The sequence below is a fragment of the Alternaria infectoria genome, assembly GCF_024043175.1.
Source record: "Alternaria infectoria strain BMP 0036 chromosome Unknown scaffold_3, whole genome shotgun sequence".
NCBI lineage: Eukaryota > Fungi > Ascomycota > Dothideomycetes > Pleosporales > Pleosporaceae > Alternaria > Alternaria infectoria.
This window is the reverse complement of record NW_026250692.1, coordinates 991825-1008861: the sequence shown is the minus strand read 5'-3', so window position 1 is coordinate 1008861 and position 17037 is coordinate 991825. Positions and strand designations below refer to the sequence as shown.

General features: G+C 53.2%; 7 protein-coding genes across 7 annotated transcripts; 4 read left to right on the top strand and 3 right to left on the bottom strand.

Moving 5' to 3' along the window:
• Positions 1 to 276: 276 nt before the first annotated feature.
• Positions 277 to 2124, bottom strand: J4E92_002571 (uncharacterized protein; the record flags this gene model as incomplete). The annotated part of the gene is made up of 3 exons (XM_051493974.1): positions 277 to 607; positions 661 to 1402; positions 1455 to 2124. The coding sequence occupies 3 exons, from the start codon at positions 2122 to 2124 to the stop codon at positions 277 to 279; spliced, it is 1743 nt and encodes a 580-aa protein (XP_051355653.1).
• Positions 2125 to 2550: 426 nt separating this feature from the next.
• Positions 2551 to 3459, top strand: J4E92_002570 (uncharacterized protein; the record flags this gene model as incomplete). Its single annotated transcript, XM_051493973.1, has 1 exon — positions 2551 to 3459. One exon carries the CDS (start codon positions 2551 to 2553, stop codon positions 3457 to 3459), a length of 909 nt encoding a protein of 302 aa, XP_051355652.1.
• A 2317-nt stretch (positions 3460 to 5776) lies between these two features.
• Positions 5777 to 7239, top strand: CHIB1 (Endochitinase B1; the record flags this gene model as incomplete). The annotated part of the gene is made up of 4 exons (XM_051493972.1): positions 5777 to 5914; positions 5966 to 6532; positions 6585 to 7055; positions 7132 to 7239. 4 exons carry the CDS (start codon positions 5777 to 5779, stop codon positions 7237 to 7239), a joined length of 1284 nt encoding a protein of 427 aa, XP_051355651.1.
• Positions 7240 to 7765: 526 nt separating this feature from the next.
• Positions 7766 to 9067, bottom strand: J4E92_002568 (uncharacterized protein; the record flags this gene model as incomplete). Its single annotated transcript, XM_051493971.1, has 2 exons — positions 7766 to 8055; positions 8107 to 9067. The coding sequence occupies 2 exons, from the start codon at positions 9065 to 9067 to the stop codon at positions 7766 to 7768; spliced, it is 1251 nt and encodes a 416-aa protein (XP_051355650.1).
• A 407-nt stretch (positions 9068 to 9474) lies between these two features.
• On the top strand, positions 9475 to 12388 carry J4E92_002567 (uncharacterized protein; the record flags this gene model as incomplete). The annotated part of the gene is made up of 4 exons (XM_051493970.1): positions 9475 to 9541; positions 9597 to 10321; positions 10371 to 12096; positions 12156 to 12388. 4 exons carry the CDS (start codon positions 9475 to 9477, stop codon positions 12386 to 12388), a joined length of 2751 nt encoding a protein of 916 aa, XP_051355649.1.
• A 166-nt stretch (positions 12389 to 12554) lies between these two features.
• J4E92_002566 (uncharacterized protein) lies at positions 12555 to 13825 on the bottom strand (the record flags this gene model as incomplete). Its single annotated transcript, XM_051493969.1, has 2 exons — positions 12555 to 13628; positions 13685 to 13825. The coding sequence occupies 2 exons, from the start codon at positions 13823 to 13825 to the stop codon at positions 12555 to 12557; spliced, it is 1215 nt and encodes a 404-aa protein (XP_051355648.1).
• A 427-nt stretch (positions 13826 to 14252) lies between these two features.
• COQ4 (Ubiquinone biosynthesis protein) lies at positions 14253 to 15174 on the top strand (the record flags this gene model as incomplete). The annotated part of the gene is made up of 2 exons (XM_051493968.1): positions 14253 to 14463; positions 14516 to 15174. 2 exons carry the CDS (start codon positions 14253 to 14255, stop codon positions 15172 to 15174), a joined length of 870 nt encoding a protein of 289 aa, XP_051355647.1.
• Between the last annotated feature and the right edge of the window lie 1863 nt (positions 15175 to 17037).

Here is a 17037-nt window from a genome sequence, read left to right as displayed (position 1 = left end):
AGTCTGAGACATGTACTGCGGCGCAAACGTACCTGCATGCGCTCCAGACGGCGTGGCTTACACTGGTGCATCAGGCCACCCACTATTGGCCGATCAGCACGCCTGGTCACGGGAGAACGCGCGAGCGCGGCACATACGTGCGCAAGCGGCTTGGAGACGGATTGTTGCCATATTTCTGGGTCCAAAAGTTTTTTATCAGCAGCCTATAGCCGCGCAATGTGCCTTCATCTAAATTCAAGCTTTGCATCTATATCGTACACTTCGTAGGTCATCTACCTATCCAGCGATCCTCCATGCCCTTAGCGGCAACGCCTGTATGCGCATAACGGCAGGTTTGATGTAGCCCCAGAACGTCACTACACCAATCACAATACACAGAATATTCACAATATAGTATCCGTCACTCGTGACGTTGCAGACACCCCCGCCTGCCTGGCAGCGATGCTTCTCTGCCTCTACGGAGCAAGAGAAGGCCTGTGTGATAAGTGGCCCCTTCAAAAGATCTGCCTTGGGAACATCCGTAGGTGGTATGCAGGTTGCCGAAGTGAACATGTCGACGGCTTTGAGGACAAAGTAGCGTGGGAATGTACCGCCGAGGTTTGAGACGCTATAATGTTGTTAGTAATACGTAGAGAGAGAGAGCAGGGGAATGGAACTTACGTAGCGAGCAGCGTCATGTAGGTACCACCGATGAGCGGATCAGAGATCTTTGCGTGGAACGCGCTGACTGCGACGAACATGACCGTATTCATAAAGGTCGACAGCACATGCTCAGCGATGACCAGCATCAGGAAACCAGATGATGCTCCTCCAGCCGGGAAGATGGACACTACAAACTGCGCGAATCCAGCAGCCACCAGGCGGCCGATGAAGGACCAACACCAGATGTGCATCGGCGGGTAGGTCTGGCACCATTTTCCGATGTAGTAGCCCAGGAAGACCTCGACGGGAAAGTCTACGAGAATGACGAGAGACAGCTGCTCCTGCTTGAGGCCCTTGTCTAGGAGCTTCAGACTTGTGACAGCATCGTTGGCCTGGAACCCGATCTTGGCGATGAGGTGGATGATGATGAAGCTTTGAATGTTCTTCAACTTCAAGATGCCCCACATGGTACGGTAAACCTCGCTGATGCCATCGCCGTTCTTATCGCGGTCTTCGCGTTTCATGACTGCCAGTCCAAGAGTGACTATCAGGTATGCCCACCCCCAGAAGCTCAAGTAGCCATCAAGCTCCATGATGCCGGTGTCTGCAGGAGTGCTGCGGAACCACTTGTTCGCAAAGTCTTTGGAATTGAAGGCCAGGAAGACGGTGTAGGAAAGGAACTGGCCTGCGGTCAGGCCGACGGTTTGCGCAGTCGATGCGTATGCGAGGTTCTCCTTGGAGAGAAGGGTCAGCGCCCAGCCTATTCGCAATTAGCTTTGCGCATATCAGTTTTGGGAGTTGCAATGCCTTACCATCCACAGCGATGTCCTGAGTGGCGCAAAGGAATACAAGCGCAAACCACCACCATGTGAAAGTCCAAACCCCGCTGTCGGTCTCGCCCGCCTCCTTCATCATGCGGTTGATGTTCTTGCCCAGCCAGATCATGGAGAAGCCAGAGATGGTCTGAATGGGTAAGATCCAACTCTTCCGGCGTCCGACTTTTGGTGACCATACCGCGTCCACGATTGGACTCCATAGAAGTTTCAGCGAGTACGGGTAGGCTGCGAGCGAGAAGACACCAATGGCAGCGTAGGACACGTTGTGTTTGAGCAGGAATGGCACAGAGCCGTGTGCCAGGCCCATGGGTATGCCCTGCAGGAAGTACAGCAGCACGAGGAGGAGAAAATTGCTCTGGTCCTTCTTGGACAGCTCGAAGAAGCCTTTCGACGTCCCTTCGTCTTCTTGGCCCAGCTTGGGGACATCGTCATCGAGCGAAAAGTTGGAGTTGCCCATGAGGGATGCAGCCTGAGTCGATGGCGAATTGCTGTCAAAGGACGAATGCTTGCGCCGATGTTCCAACATGGCGCTGTTCATGGCCGTGGAATTTGCATTTCCGTTCTTCTTCTCCTGCAGTGAGTCGGTGGAGCTCTGCTCACGTAGTACAGAGCCGCGGTTCTTGGATCGCGAAGCGCGTTTGCTCATTTGGGTGCGTCGGTGGTGTGCGTCCGATGAGGAGGGGTTTTGGTGGTGGAGTTGGACAAGTGGGTAGGTAATAGGAGTCGCGCGGGTGATAGGTGGCTGAAGTCCGGGACTGAGATTGGCGAAGCGTAGGAAAGAAGACGCAGACTCTGGGTTGCGTCCGAAGTTTAGAAAGCGACTAGTGAATGACAAGAAACGTGTTAGCAGCCAGGTAACAGTATGCAGTAACGATGGCCACCGGCTTTGAATTACTGGGCGGATACGGAACCGTGTCCTCTAGTCTCGAGCTCGAGGGCGGAGCACTAGGCGGGTCGCGGGCTTCCATCCCACCTCCGGCCACCCCTGCTCGACGCTTAGTCACGTGTTAGCGCGCTCTACGCGTTTCGACCTGGACATCGATGCGCCTCCGTGATAATCCACTGCTTCACCATGGAGACTACCGAACAGCTCGACGAAGACATTAGCGATCTTCATACCCGACTAGCGACACTCCGTGCCCACCGTGCGAACCTATCCTCCGTCCTGCTGTCGCAACCCCACCTCGCAGCGCGCCTTCAAAGCACCAACACAAACAACAAACCCGCGAATGATGCCAATGATGTCATCACACGGCAGTCAAAACGTAACCTCGAGAACGTCTACCGCGCCTGCGCCGGCGTGACTGCATACAAAGTCAAAGATCCCGACCCGCATGCGCTGAATGACGGCAACATCCTCGGCGTCAGCATAGACGTAGCACTGGGAGGCAGATTTGTCGAGACGTACCATGTCTTGCTGAGCGTCAAACAAAAATACGACAAGAGAATCATGAAGATACACAAGCACACCGTTCCACCATGTATACCTCTGCAGCACCTGTCGGACAAGTGGCTACCTGCGAGCGGCAAAGACGAAGAGAACGACCCAGAGCAAGATCTCGTGCGATTCGGAAGACTGCTGAGGAAGGAACTCGTGAGCTGGCATCTGCGCGTCAACGCGGTGGAAGAACTACGGAAGGATGCTGGTCTGGCACAACCGAGACAGGATAGTGAAAACGACGGTTTCGCATCCACTGGAAAGATTCTGAACGCTTTTGTAAGCGACGACGAGGCCAGTTCGGATATCGAGCAAGACGATGCCGATTTTGGGAGCGCACGCATCCTAGACATCGAGGCCGATGCTGCGATTAGGCAGGTTACCGTTGTCTGGTCTGACAGACGGACAGCAGTCATGGCCATTACTAAAGACGGTAGGGTCGAGAGGGCTGTGTGTAGAACAAGAGATGGGGTGAGAGATGCCGTCTTGAGCAGAAAGGCCGTGGGGCCTCTAAATGGCTTAGTCCGGAGACTACGGGCATGAATAAGAGAGGTTCTCACTAGATATCATGGTCCCTACAAGTGTCTAGTGGTCTCGGATATGCTAAGCACGGCGTTGATTGTTGTTATGATACCCTTTGATAGCAAGTCGTTCATCTTCATCGTTTGCATCAACCCTTTCCCTATGAAGAATGATATACATGCGCATGTCCACTTCTGAAAGCGTGAACCCGCAACCTGATGCTGTCCTAACACTATGCTCTGGGTTCATGACGATTGTGCGGGCAAATAGTGGACGTTTCATTGACCTGGTTCTGTCGCGCTGTCATCTTGAAGTGGTGTGAAGATACTACAGTGCAGTGCTGAACGTGCACTGGCCATGCCACTTGAACGACTGGTCACACGAGCCATCTTTCCGCCTTTTGAACGACCACGCTTCTTTCTCATCGAATATCACCATCTCTACACACTCCACGCTCCAACTCACGCTTTCTATTCGCCGTCACTACATACTCATGTGCGTCGAGCACTCAGCCCTGCCATCCGTGGGGGATCGGATCGGCGGGCAGCGGCCTGGCCATCCTGCTTCCGAGGTTACAGTCGCAGCCATGATACATCGCGACGTGCGTACTGACCCCGGCAGCTCTAACTCGTTATCAAGACATGGGCCGTACTATCGCTATAGCGCTTCTCTGATCTGCAACAACCCCAGCAAAGCACCGCGTGTCTCTAATCACAAGTGCACGAACGTGGGTAAATCCTTCTGATTGCACGCGAAAATGTGTCGAGAAAGGGCTTCTTTGGAGCGCTTGACGCCTATCTCTTCGCAGATTGGCAAACTACAAGGTCGCTGCATCCAGGCCGGGTTTCCTTCTGTATCTGCTCATCCCTCGCGTATGCACCGCGGCTTAATGCGGCCACCCGTCCGTCCCGCATGCCATCCTTCCCGTCAAGCACCCTTTCCTCGTGCGGCTTCAGTCCCCGCTCCGTCTCTACGATACGCTGCGGTCAACTCACCGTCTATTTCTACCTGGCGCTATTGCACTTCTCACAGTATCTTTGCTCGGCCTAAGCGACTACAATGTCCGACGGCTTGACACACGCACGCGCACGCAAGAAGTGGAGACATAATATCACCCACGAGATACTCAAGTTGAGTTGATCATAGTCTCCTACAGCCTGAAGGTCGAGTCCTCCGTCCACACTGTCTGTAGTGCAGACACCTAATTTCCCGTCCCAGCTCAGGTGGTATCTACCGCATGCACCCTACTCGAGTACATCATCATATCTCCTGCGCTCGCTTTCCACCCGGCACTGGAAATATGCATTCATGTGCCAATGCATGGTTTCACCCGTGGGCTTCCCCAAGAAACTATGCTGTCTTAAATGAGGCGCGTAGGAAGCGGTAAGGGGTCGCAAAGCATCCTGATGCTATGTTGTATTTTGACGTTACACATCCATGACACGCCGAGACTGACCAACGAGCAGTACAGGAGTTTCACGCTACACACTCCCAGGGAGCGCTATCACAACAAGACCCTTGAAATCTCTTACCACCCGAGGACCTTCCAAATGTCCTTTCTGAGCGACTAACGAGCTGTAGTTCTGTTCCACATTATCCACTGGATGGGGATGGAGAAGTATCGCCAGTCAGTACTGTGGCTTTCGTTGGAGTCATACGTTCTATGCCCGATGGAGCTACGAAGTGTATTCCTGTACCGAGCGTCCGAGTTCACCTATCGCTCTTGTCTACGACCCGACTAGTCAGAGCTTCAAGCAGTTCGCCCTAGAGGCCTTTAACCGTCGTTCCCAGATCGTAGCCGTCTGTACCTGGTCGATCAAAGGCACACTCCATAAGTCTTCTAGATCTGGGGACTGACGTATCTTGTCAAATATGTATGCGCAAACAGCCTTATTGCCCATGCCGCGCTTGCATCATGGTAGGCGCGCGTGGATGAAGATATGTACCCTTGAGTCCTAGTCTTTACTAGGTCTCATGCCCTCCTTCTTTCTCCCACTGTCACATTCCTTTCAGAGAGCTTCCGTAGCATTCGCTAACTGTTCCTCCCCTACTCCTTGGTTGTTGCGTGGTCGAGTGACCCTCCTTTACGCTCTTTGACGCACACCTTCAGTCAACGCCCCTTCGACAAAGTTGATATCCAGTCATTCTTTCGAATATAAAAACGCGTTCTCTGGCCGTCTATTCACACCGCCAATACTCCTTTTCCTCAGTTTCTATACACATTTGAGCTTTCGGCACTCAACCGAAGCCGCGTTCGTACCTGCACTAGCCCGCGCCACAGCCACGTAGCACAACATAGCGCGCCACTAGCGACATCATAAGGATGCGCGCCGCCAACATGCTCGCGGGAGTAACATCGTTACTCTCCATCTCCACCATTGTACAAGCCAACGCGATCCCGCGTGGTACCAACGACACCATGACTACTAGTTCAAGCGCATCAGGCTACAAGAACGTTGCTTACTTTGTCAATTGGGTTAGTCGGCTGGCTCAAATGCGGAAGATCTACATCTGACATCGCTTGCAGGCTATTTATGGTCGCAACTTCAATCCTCAAGACCTTCCTGCACAAGAGCTCACCCATGTCCTCTATGCCTTTGCCGATGTTCGGGATACCGGCGAAGTCTTTTTGACAGATGCTTGGTCTGACGTTGACAAGCATTATGCGACTGACTCGTGGAACGATGTGGGTACCAACATGTATGGATGCGCCAAGCAGTTGTATCTTCAAAAGAAGAGCAACCCCAAGTTGAAGGTACTCCTATCGATCGGTGGCTGGACTTACTCTGCCCACTTCGCCCAGCCTGCGTCCACCCCCGAAGGTCGGGCCAAATTCGCGAGCAGCGCCGTTCAGATCTTACAGGATGTTGGTTTCGATGGCCTCGACATCGATTGGGAATATCCTACCAATGATGCACAGGCAGAAGACATGGTCCTACTTCTACAGGAGACTCGTCGCGCTCTTACCGAATACTCTAAGAACCATGCGCCTGGCCAGAAATTACTCCTCACGGTTGCTTCACCTGCAGGCCCTACCAATTACAACAAAATGAAGCTGAAGGCAATGGACCAGTATCTTGACTTCTGGAACTTGGTCAGTACTTTCGACTCATCAAGTCACACCGACTGCTAACACCAAGTGCTAGATGGCCTACGACTACGCCGGATCCTGGGACGCCAACGCCGGCCACCAGGCCAACGTGAACCCCTCCTCTTCCAATCCCACCAGTACCCCCTTTAGTACGAAGAAAGCAGTTGACGACTACATCGCCGCGGGTATTAACCCTAACAACATCGTCCTAGGCATGCCCCTTTACGGCCGCTCTTTCGAAAACACTGATGGGCCCGGGAAGCCCTTCTCAGGTATCGGCCCCGGTACCTGGGAAAATGGCGTTTTCGACTACAGCAAGCTTCCCGTTGCTGGCTGTCAAGAAAATTACGACGACAGCGTTATTGCTAGCTGGTGCTACGACCCCACCAAAAGGTTCATGGTTAGCTACGACACACCTCAAGTCATTGCCAAGAAGACCGCGTACATCCGAGAGAGAGGACTGGGTGGTGGTATGTGGTGGGAGAGCTCGAGTGACAAGAAAGGCGACCAGAGTTTGATCTCCACGGTACGTATTTTCGATTTCAGGCTTTCTATCTCGGTGTGGACTGGTGAAAGAGGAAATGGCTGACACGTCGATATAGTTTGTCAAGAATATTGGCGGCATCGGTGCTCTAGATCAAACCAAGAATCTACTCAGCTACCCGGTGAGCAAATATGAGAATCTACGCGCTGGCATGCCGAACAACTAGGCGCATACCTGCGTTGTCTCGTCGATCTTGAGACTGGATGGACGGACGTCTGCGCGTTGTCGGGAGACTGTCAGGCGCTAGGGGACGGCTTAGTGGGAACTGTATTTGTTTTTCTCGGTACTAGTTGCACTTTTTGGTTGGGTGTACACGCAAGGGTTTTCTGTACATATGACGGTCGTTTATTTACTCTTTTGCGCGATGTCTCACCGAACGGCGTCTGGGAGGTTGGAGAGGTGTGGGTTGTTACACAAGAGACCTTTTGTAATGGTCTATACATGTATACGCGTATGAAATCTTCCTTACTTGCCGATCTTTTGTAGTGTTGATCATAAGAAGCGCAAAGACGCGTTGTTTCTCGACGCTTGTTGCGGCGTCGCATGAATTAAATGCTGTCAAACAGTTTATGTGGTCAGAAGAGGTGTTGTACATTGGACAGCCTGGTTGAAGCAGACTTCTACTCGGGATCGAGTTGAGGTAATCCCGAAGTCGCATGAAAGCGATGACTTATTCCCATATATCTACATATTTACAATGTCTTGCTAGTCTCTTCTGCGACACTGAGATCTGCGACTTCGCTCTTTCCTGCATTGCCCATCCTCCGCTTCTTCAGTACGTTCTCGATAAAGGCCTCACCGGCTTTGTAACTTGAGCGTACGAGTGGGCCGGAGGCGCAGTATAGGAAACCCATGTCGAGGGCGCGCTGGCGCCAGAGTTCGAATTTGTCGGGTGTGACGTAGTCGTGGACGGCCATGTGGCGCTTGGTGGGGCGCATGTATTGGCCAAAGGTCACGACGTCGACGTTGTTTGCGCGGAGTTCTGTGCATACGTCAGTTTAGTCTCATGGTACATCAGGTTGTATGAACGTACCCCTCAACGCATGCCAGAGGTCCTCATCCGTCTCGCCCAAGCCCAGCATCATGCTGGTCTTGGTGATGAGCTCAGGGCGCGCCTCCTTGGCTGATCTCAACACATCCAGACTCTGCCTGAACTTGGCTCTCCTGTCGCGGACAAACGGTGTGAGGCGCTCGGTTGTTTCGATATTGTGCGCAAAGACATCGACACCACTCCGTGCGACTACCTTGGCCATCTCCAGATTGCCTCCGTAGTCTCCACCCAGCAGTTCAACAAGCTGCGTCGGGTTCTTTTGCTTGATCTTCATAATGGTTTCGGCAATGTGATGCGCTCCGGAATCCACGAGATCATCGCGATCAACCACGGTGATGACGACGTAGCCCAGCCCCCACCTCCGCAGCGCTTCAGCGGTGTTCTCTGGTTCGTGGGGATCCAGTGGTGGAGGTGCTTTGGACGTCTTTACGGCGCAGAATCGACAGCCTCGTGTACATGTGTCTCCCATGAGCATTATGGTCGCCGTTGCCGCACTCTTGGAACTTCCGCCCCAGCAGTCTGAGATATTGGGACATCTTGCTTCCTCACAAACCGTGGCTAGATTCAGCCCGCGCAAGTCTTTCTTGATCTGCTTGTAGTTTTGGTTTGCGTTTGAGGGTATCGGCGTCCTCAGCCACTCTGGAAGTCGTGTGATGGTCTTCTTGCGGCCTTCCGGGCCCACCTGCACCGTCTTGATCTCATATGCTTCGGCCGGGGAGAGGGGCGCCTCGGGGTTGACGAAATCGCCAAACGATGGACCGGCATTCAATGTATCGCTGAAGGACGTCGGTGGTCGTGACCGCTTTGTGGGGGCTTCTGGTACTGCGGTTTGCGGCGTGTCGGAGGTCGTGGCAAAAGTTCTAAGCGGCGTCCTTGAGCGAGGGACAGCTTTTAATGTGGAGGAAGAGAAGAGACATCGCGATCGTGGGATTGAGGCTGCCATGGTCGTATGTTCAAGTGGGCAAGAAGAGAGGAGGACAGTGAGTGAATGGATTGTTGGGTATATCTTGCGCGGCAGAGCCTTGAATACCCGCACCGCATTGAGTTGCGCATTCCGAGCGCCAAGCCCTGGAACATGCAAGAGCAGCCCACACGCCGACATCCCTGCAGGTGCACTTGCTCGCGCTGGTCGAGGGCATCTTCAACGTCGCCAATTCCAGACGGCCAGGCAAACACCATTGCGACCTCGCCCCGACCCGTCCACGTCTCCTCGCCCACCAATTCCAATTGCAAGGCCGCACTTGGACACGTTTGCACCCCCCGTCGCAAGAGGCCACGTTAGGCGGAGGAAGAGCGGGACCAGTTTATACACACACCGCGAGCTAGCACGCGGAGCTGCACCACGACACCATGGACAAGAAGCACGAGGACGCCGGCGGAGTCGCCCAGATCGACAAGACGTCCGTCTTCCAAGAAGGTAGGGCACCTCCCGCATGCGCCAGAGGTTGGCGGGGGACGCTGACGCTGTCCAGCACGAGTATTCAACCAGAGCCCCATCTCGCCCAGGAAATGTAGAGTGATCCTGACCAAGCTGGCGCTGCTGCTCTTCACCGGCGAGAGCTGGGGGCGCCAGGAAGCCACGACCCTCTTCTTTGGCATCTCCAAGCTGTTCCAGAACAAGGATGCCTCGCTCCGCCAGATGGTCTACCTGGTCATCAAGGAGCTCGCTGGCTCCGCCGACGATGTCATCATGGTCACTTCTTCTATCATGAAGGACACCTCCGTCGGCAGCGACGTCGTATACCGCCCCAACGCCATCCGCGCTCTCTGCCGTGTCATCGACGCCTCCACCGTCCAGGCCATCGAGCGTCTCGTCAAGACGTGCATAGTCGACAAGAACCCCTCAGTCTCCTCCGCCGCCCTCGTCTCCTCGTACCACCTCCTCCCAGTCGCAAAGGATGTCGTCCGAAGATGGCAGTCAGAAGCCGCCGAGGCCGCGTCAGGAAGCAAGTCGGGCGGTGGGTTCTTGGGAGGGTTTGGAGGGGGCTCACATACCACTCTCCAGGCCAGCACAAACTATATGACACAGTACCATGCCATTGGTCTCTTATACCAGATGCGCGCCGGTGACAGGATGAGCTTGGTTAAGATGGTGCAGCAGTACTCTGCTGCTGGTGTCGTCAAGAGCCCTGCTGCTACTGTCTTGCTGGTCAGATTAGCCGCTAAGCTCGCCGAGGAGGACCCAAACCTGCGAAAGGTGAGCTACATCATCTCCTCCGAAGGATATATACTAACAACTTTTACAGCCTATGATGCAACTCCTTGACGGCTGGTTGCGCCACAAGTCGGAGATGGTCAACTTCGAGGCTGCAAAGGCCATCTGCGACATGCGCGACGTTACCGATGCCGAGCTCGTACAAGCCGTCCATGTTCTCCAGCTCTTCCTCACATCCCCTCGCGCCGTCACCAAGTTTGCCGCCCTCCGTATTCTGTCGCAAATGGCTTCCTTCAAGCCCGACGCCGTTCGCTCATGCAACCAGGATATCGAATCGCTCATCACCAACTCGAACCGTAGCATCGCAACCTTCGCCATTACCACACTCCTCAAAACGGGGAACGAGTCTTCAGTTGACAGGTTGATGAAGCAGATCACTGGCTTCATGGCTGAGATCACCGACGAGTTCAAGGTCACCATTGTAGAAGCTGTCCGAACATTGGCACTGAAGTTCAAGGCGAAGCAGTCCGGCTTCCTTGCTTTCCTCAGCGGCATTCTGCGTGACGAAGGCGGCTACGAGTTCAAGCGATCCGTTGTCGAGGCTATTATGGACCTTATTCGCTTCGTACCTGAGGCCAAGGAAGATGCGCTTGCTACACTTTGCGAGTTCATCGAGGATTGTGAATTCACAAAGCTCGCCGTCAGGATTCTATTCGTACTTGGACGTGAAGGTCCTTCAACACCGCACCCCACCAAATACATCCGTTACATCTACAACCGCGTAGTCCTGGAGAATGCGATCGTTCGGGCTGCGGCGACCTCTGCTCTGTCCAAGTTCGGCGTCGGACAAAAGGACCCCGAAATCAAGAAGTCTGTCCACGTCCTCCTCACAAGGTGTCTGGACGATGTTGATGACGAGGTCCGTGATCGCGCTGCGCTCAGTCTTCGTTTGATGGACCAGGAGGACGACGACATGGCTGTTAACTTCATCCGTAACGACTCCATGTTCTCTCTTCCTGTTCTTGAGCATCAGCTGGCTATGTACGTCAGTTCAGATTCCCGCGACACCTTTGAGACAGCCTTCGACATCACCAAGATCCCCACAGTCTCGCGCGAGCAAGCAGATGCGGCAGACCTTACCAAGAAAACTGAAGGCGCCACCCCAACCCTCAAAGCACCCAGTGCAACCAAGGCACCCTCGAAAGCAGGTGCTGATGCCGCCGCAAACGCAGCATCGAACGCGCAGAAATATGCTACGGAACTACAAAAGATTCCAGAACTGGCTGCGCATGGCGGCGTCCTCAAGTCAAGCGATGTCGTCGAGCTCACAGAATCCGAGACCGAATACGTCGTCACTGCCATTAAGCACATCTTCAAGGATCACATTGTCATTCAATACGACATCAAGAACACTCTTGAGGACACGGTATTGATGGATGTCGAGATGGTTGTTACACCGGAAGACGATGGTGACGTGCAATTAGAAGAAGAGTTTGTCATCCCAGCGCCAAAGCTCGTCACCAACGAGCCTGGTACAGTCTACGTATCCTTCAAGCGCCTGGAGACCGAGTCGCAGTTTATCGCCGCCAGCTTTACCAACGTACTCAAGTTCACCAGCAAGGAAATCGACCCGAGCACAAACGAGCCAGAAGAAGGTGATGGGTATCCAGATGAGTACCAGGTTGAGGATCTGTACCTCACTGGTGCTGACTACGTTGTTCCCGCATATGCAGGCAGTTTTGATAATGTCTGGGAACAGTCGAATGGCGATTCGGCGACTGAAACACTGCAGTTGGGTAACATGAAGAGCATAACTGGTACGTCAACAAAGTTGCGAGCTATCACTAATGACGAACGAATGACTGACGCGTTACAGATGCAACCGAACAACTCACCAAAACTCTATCCCTCCAGCCTCTCGAAGGTACGGATGTCGCTTTGTCGACATCAACCCATACTCTCAAGCTTTACGGCAAGACTATCACAGGTGGCAAGGTTGCTGCTACGGTACGGATGGCCTTCAGTGCCAAGACTGGTGTGACCATGAAGATTGATGTAAGGAGCGAGGAAGAGGGTGTTGCAGCATTGGTGGTGGGTAGCGTGGCATAGGTGACAGGTGAACATTTGTTTAGTAGCGTGTCTTGAAAGCGTAAAAGGTCAACAGGCTTCTTAGTAGAACTCTTGGTATCCACAGCTCAATGATTATGACATATATGTTACAGATTGAGGATTGAACCACAAGGGCTCTGAGACACCGAATCTGTGCCACACGTTTCTACGAAGAAAGTGCATCGATGGCTTTGTTGACGATGCCCCGTATCTGTTTCCACCGTCTCACCACCGTCTCCCTCTGGCCTTCCGCAACCTCATCTCCCCCTTCGCCCAAGTCCAGCTGCTCTACCTCTTCCAGCGTATCCACTATCTCCCTCGAATACTTAGTCAACACATCCGCTAGGTACTTATTCAGCCTGGCCTGATCCCTTACTCCATCATCATCCCCCGACACAAACGCCGAATACCTCCTCGAATCTAGCACCAACAGCCGAAGCACAGCTTGCGTCCTATAGCACACAATCTCCTCTTTACCCGCACCGAATAACGTGTAGTCCCCATGAAAGCCATCCTCCTTCAGCGCATCCACCTGCTGCTTATCCAGCAAAGGCAGCAACAAGTGATCCAAAGGCAGCGTATCATGAACGTTTTCCTCAAGGATGAAACCGTACTCCACGAGCAGAAAGTCGCTTGTGTGAGACCCATACGTGACAAAGACTTCCTCGCCCGCAGAATACGATCGGTCGGCTGTCACAGAGTAACCGTGGCTGTTGTGTTCGGGATGGCATCCGTTGTCAGAGTGGTTGAAGTAGTCGATTAGCGGGCACATGCAGTAGCAGTCGTCTGCTGTTAGTTTTGCACGTCGTTTGGGTAGGCTGGGGTGGGCGTTGGGCAGGTCTGGATATTCCCAGTAAAAGGTTCGGGTGTTTACTATCAGCCAGGTGTATGTGTAGAGTGACTTTGTGATGGCGGGGGGAAGGTGCGGTGAGAGTGTTGACCAGTCTTTTTCTAGGTTGGAGCGCTGTTTGGTGAGGAGCGTTTTGCAGGCTGGTGGTAGGAGGGACTGGAGTGATACGGGGTAGTGAAATGGCATGGTTGATGCGAAGTCTTGTTGTGTGGGCCAGACGTCTTGCCAGAGTTGGTAGCCGTGTGGTTCCTGGCCGCTGTACCATAGGGAGAGGGAGGCGGCGAGTTTTCCATGGACGGTGGCGTTTTCGGGGAGTTTGAAGGCTTGGATTGAAGGGAGGGCCACATGGACGAGAGATTTGTTGGAGACGTGGACTAACTTGTCTCCTTTCTTGATGATTTAGTTGAGGGGTTTGAGTGAGGGTGGCTATGGTGGGTTGGACTGACTTTGATATCTTTTGCGGCTACGATGCCCATCCCTCTACCGCTGAAGCGTGCTGGGGCTATTCCATCGATTTCAACGCCGTTGGATGTGGCCCAGTCGACGAATTGGGTATGTTGTTCGCCGGGGTCTAGTGCTGCGGTCATGGCTGCGGTGGATGATGCTGATAGCCTAAAGGCCGAAAGTACTCCTTTGATCCTAAATCTCACATCTGTTAGAACTGTTGATATCTCATTGGTTGAGACAGTCAATCATCGTACCGAAGGTTCCTTCCAGAAGCGGATACACAGTATCTTGATTTGAAGTTGTTCTTTGTAGGGTCAGGATCCGAAGAATTTGGTGAGCTACCTTGAACGGAAGCCTATCCACTGCAAAGTAAAATCTCGTTTATTGAAAAAGCAATCGAAGATGTTGCAGCTGACAAGTCCGGAAGTTGGACAAAGAGTCATCTGCTAATACTTTGGCGTGGCTGGTGCATGTGGCGTATCGATAAGAATCGCGTCATGATATCGGCTCGAACCAGATGAGAACCATCAAACCTACGCTGTCCGCAACCCTCCCCAAAACGCGTAAATGGCGAGAAGAGTGCGAACATGTCGGCTTCAAAAGCTGGCGTCGGACTCAATCTTCCAAGCGTCATCATTCGCGCAATCAACACGCTGTTTTTCCGTCCTCAATCGCCCTCCGCCGAATTATGAGGGTCACATACCATTGACGCGTACGGAAAGGTTAGGGCTGGCAATCGGCTCGGGTCTTGGAAGTTTCCTGGACCCGCGAAGAGGAGGTAGACACGATCCAGAGTCTCAATTTCATGGTTCGCTGCTCACACAAGCCAGACCTCATTGCATCCTTTGGCGAAGCTACCGCGCAACCCTACTTCATCTACAAGCTCCGTGATCGCATGCTTCTAAATCCAACGGGCCGACGAATACTACGCGACCGACCACGCTTAACGTCTACCTCGCTCGACATTCCACGCCTCCGCAAGCTCCCTCCGAACACATTGGGCTATGCATACGCGGCATGGCTTGACCGCGAGGGCGTCTCGCCAGACACACGAGCGCCAGTACAGTACATAGATGACGAGGAGTGTGCATATGTCATGCAGCGGTATCGCGAATGCCACGACTTCTACCATGCCTTGGTTGGACTACCCGTCTTCCGTGAAGGCGAGGTCGCTCTCAAGGCATTCGAATTCGCCAATACCGGCCTACCTATGACTGGCTTGGCTGTTTTTAGCGCTTTCACCCTGAAGAAGGCTGAATGGAGACGTTTCTGGGACGTCTATGGGCCGTGGGCTACACGCAACGGCGCACAAAGTGACGATGTAATCAACATCTACTGGGAGGAAGAGCTGGAGACGGATATCGACGCGCTAAGAGCTAGATTCAGCATTGAGAAGCCGCCGGATCTGCGAGCTATGCGCAAGGCGGAACGTGAAGCGCGCAAGAAAGAAAAGGAGGCTAAAGAGACCATGGCACGGGCTGCCGTATGAGATTTCAACCATGTACATTATCGTGTAATAACCACCTAGCACATGTCTCGACCTTGGCCTGTCATCTGCGTAGGATAAGTCCCATGCAGGTTACTTGCTCAAACCAGCAGGCGACACAAGGATGCGGGGTCTCCACACGGGACGGCACCCGCCAGCCGAATCATCCACTCCAGACGACCATTTCCTATGAAAGCGCGACCCACCCGCACCATGCAGTTTGCTCGCTGACTACATCAATCTCCGATCTTGACTGCTGTCATGGCCGAAAAACGGAAGCATGGCGAATCTCCCGGATCTGACCAATCACGACTTCCACTTGACGAGGGCCGCCCGTCTACCAGCCCAGCGGGCAGTCTGACAGTCGTCGAGAATTACCCCAGAAAACGTATAGCGATAGCTGTGAGCAACACTACCCCTGATTACCGAGATTAGCTACTCATAGCTTGTAGTGCAACGTATGTAGATTTCGGAAGACACGCTGTGACGCCCAGAAGCCGGTTGGTCAGACAAAGTTGCATTCACATATGCTTTTGTTGACATTTGCAGTCTTGTGGTTTCTGTACTGAGCTCGGAATTGAGTGCACCTACCGAAAGCCAACAGTCGGCGACCGCACAAAACCAGTCGGCCCCCCGTCAGAGGCCTGGTCAAGCATTGAAAGACGACTGGCACAGGTTGAAGCCAAGCTAGAATCTACGAATCAATATGCGCCTGGTTCTACAGCACTCTCACCCAACACGTCTACTCATAGCGATATGCACCCTCCTCCAGAGTCCAGATCACGACACTCGAGCGCCAATCGAATGGCAATTGAAACGATCAACAACTCCACCATGTCTGTTCCATCAGTTGGTACACCAGTATCGTATGACTTTGCTTATCGACAGACAAGCACCGAAGGAAAAACTCCGAGGCCTAGCCTCACTACTTTTAACGCACCTTCTTACATCCATGTGGAGAGCTGGGACTACACAGCTGACTTTTACGATGATGAGATCTTAGCCGGTGAACAACTGGCAGATCAGTGTGACGCAGTCATCTCATGCCCAGTGGATCTATCCCGACGAACGTGCCGACGACTCCAACAATCTTTTGTGGAAAACTTCCTTCGGTGGACACCTATCTTCGATCAACGAACCTGCGTCAGTGCGCTTGAACAGGCAGACTCAAGTGGCTTTGAGCACCCTAGTGCATCAACATGCCTAGCATTTCTGATACTGGCCCTTGGTGCAATCTCTGAAGATAGGAATGAGAATACGAATAATCTCACTCCAGGGTTGGAGTACTTTGCACGTGGATGTCGCCTCCTCGAGCACCTATCGCTTCGCATCGGACTAGCTAGCCTTCAGTGTCGGATACTGCAAGCTTCGTACTTCAAGTTCGCTATCAGACCACTGCAGACATGGAACTCCATCACGCAGGCTGCGAGAGACTGCATGCACATCTTGAGCTCCAGAACTATGCAACGATACAGCCCATCGGACCAAGAAGCATTCAACCGAGCGTTCTGGGCTTGCTCCACCGTGCTGCACGAGTAAGTTGTCCAAGCGCGGCTTGCATCGTTAGCCTCGATAGCGAAAGACTTTACTAATGTAACATGTGCTTAGACTTGAGGCGACATGTAAAATGCATCCCATCGGACTACGCCACTTCCATGAATTGGTGCCGCTTCCCCAGTTCGAAGAAGAGGATTCAGGCTTCTACTTCTTTCTGGCGCAGATCAGCCTTAGGAAGTTCCTGACACAGACTCTTGAAGTTGTCGGTTACTGTAAGTGTCCTTGCAGAGTCAATTTTGCTACGTGCACTTACCATGCGACCGCCCCTTCCAGTCACAGGACAGGTCATCTTCGCACCCGTCGTCGTTG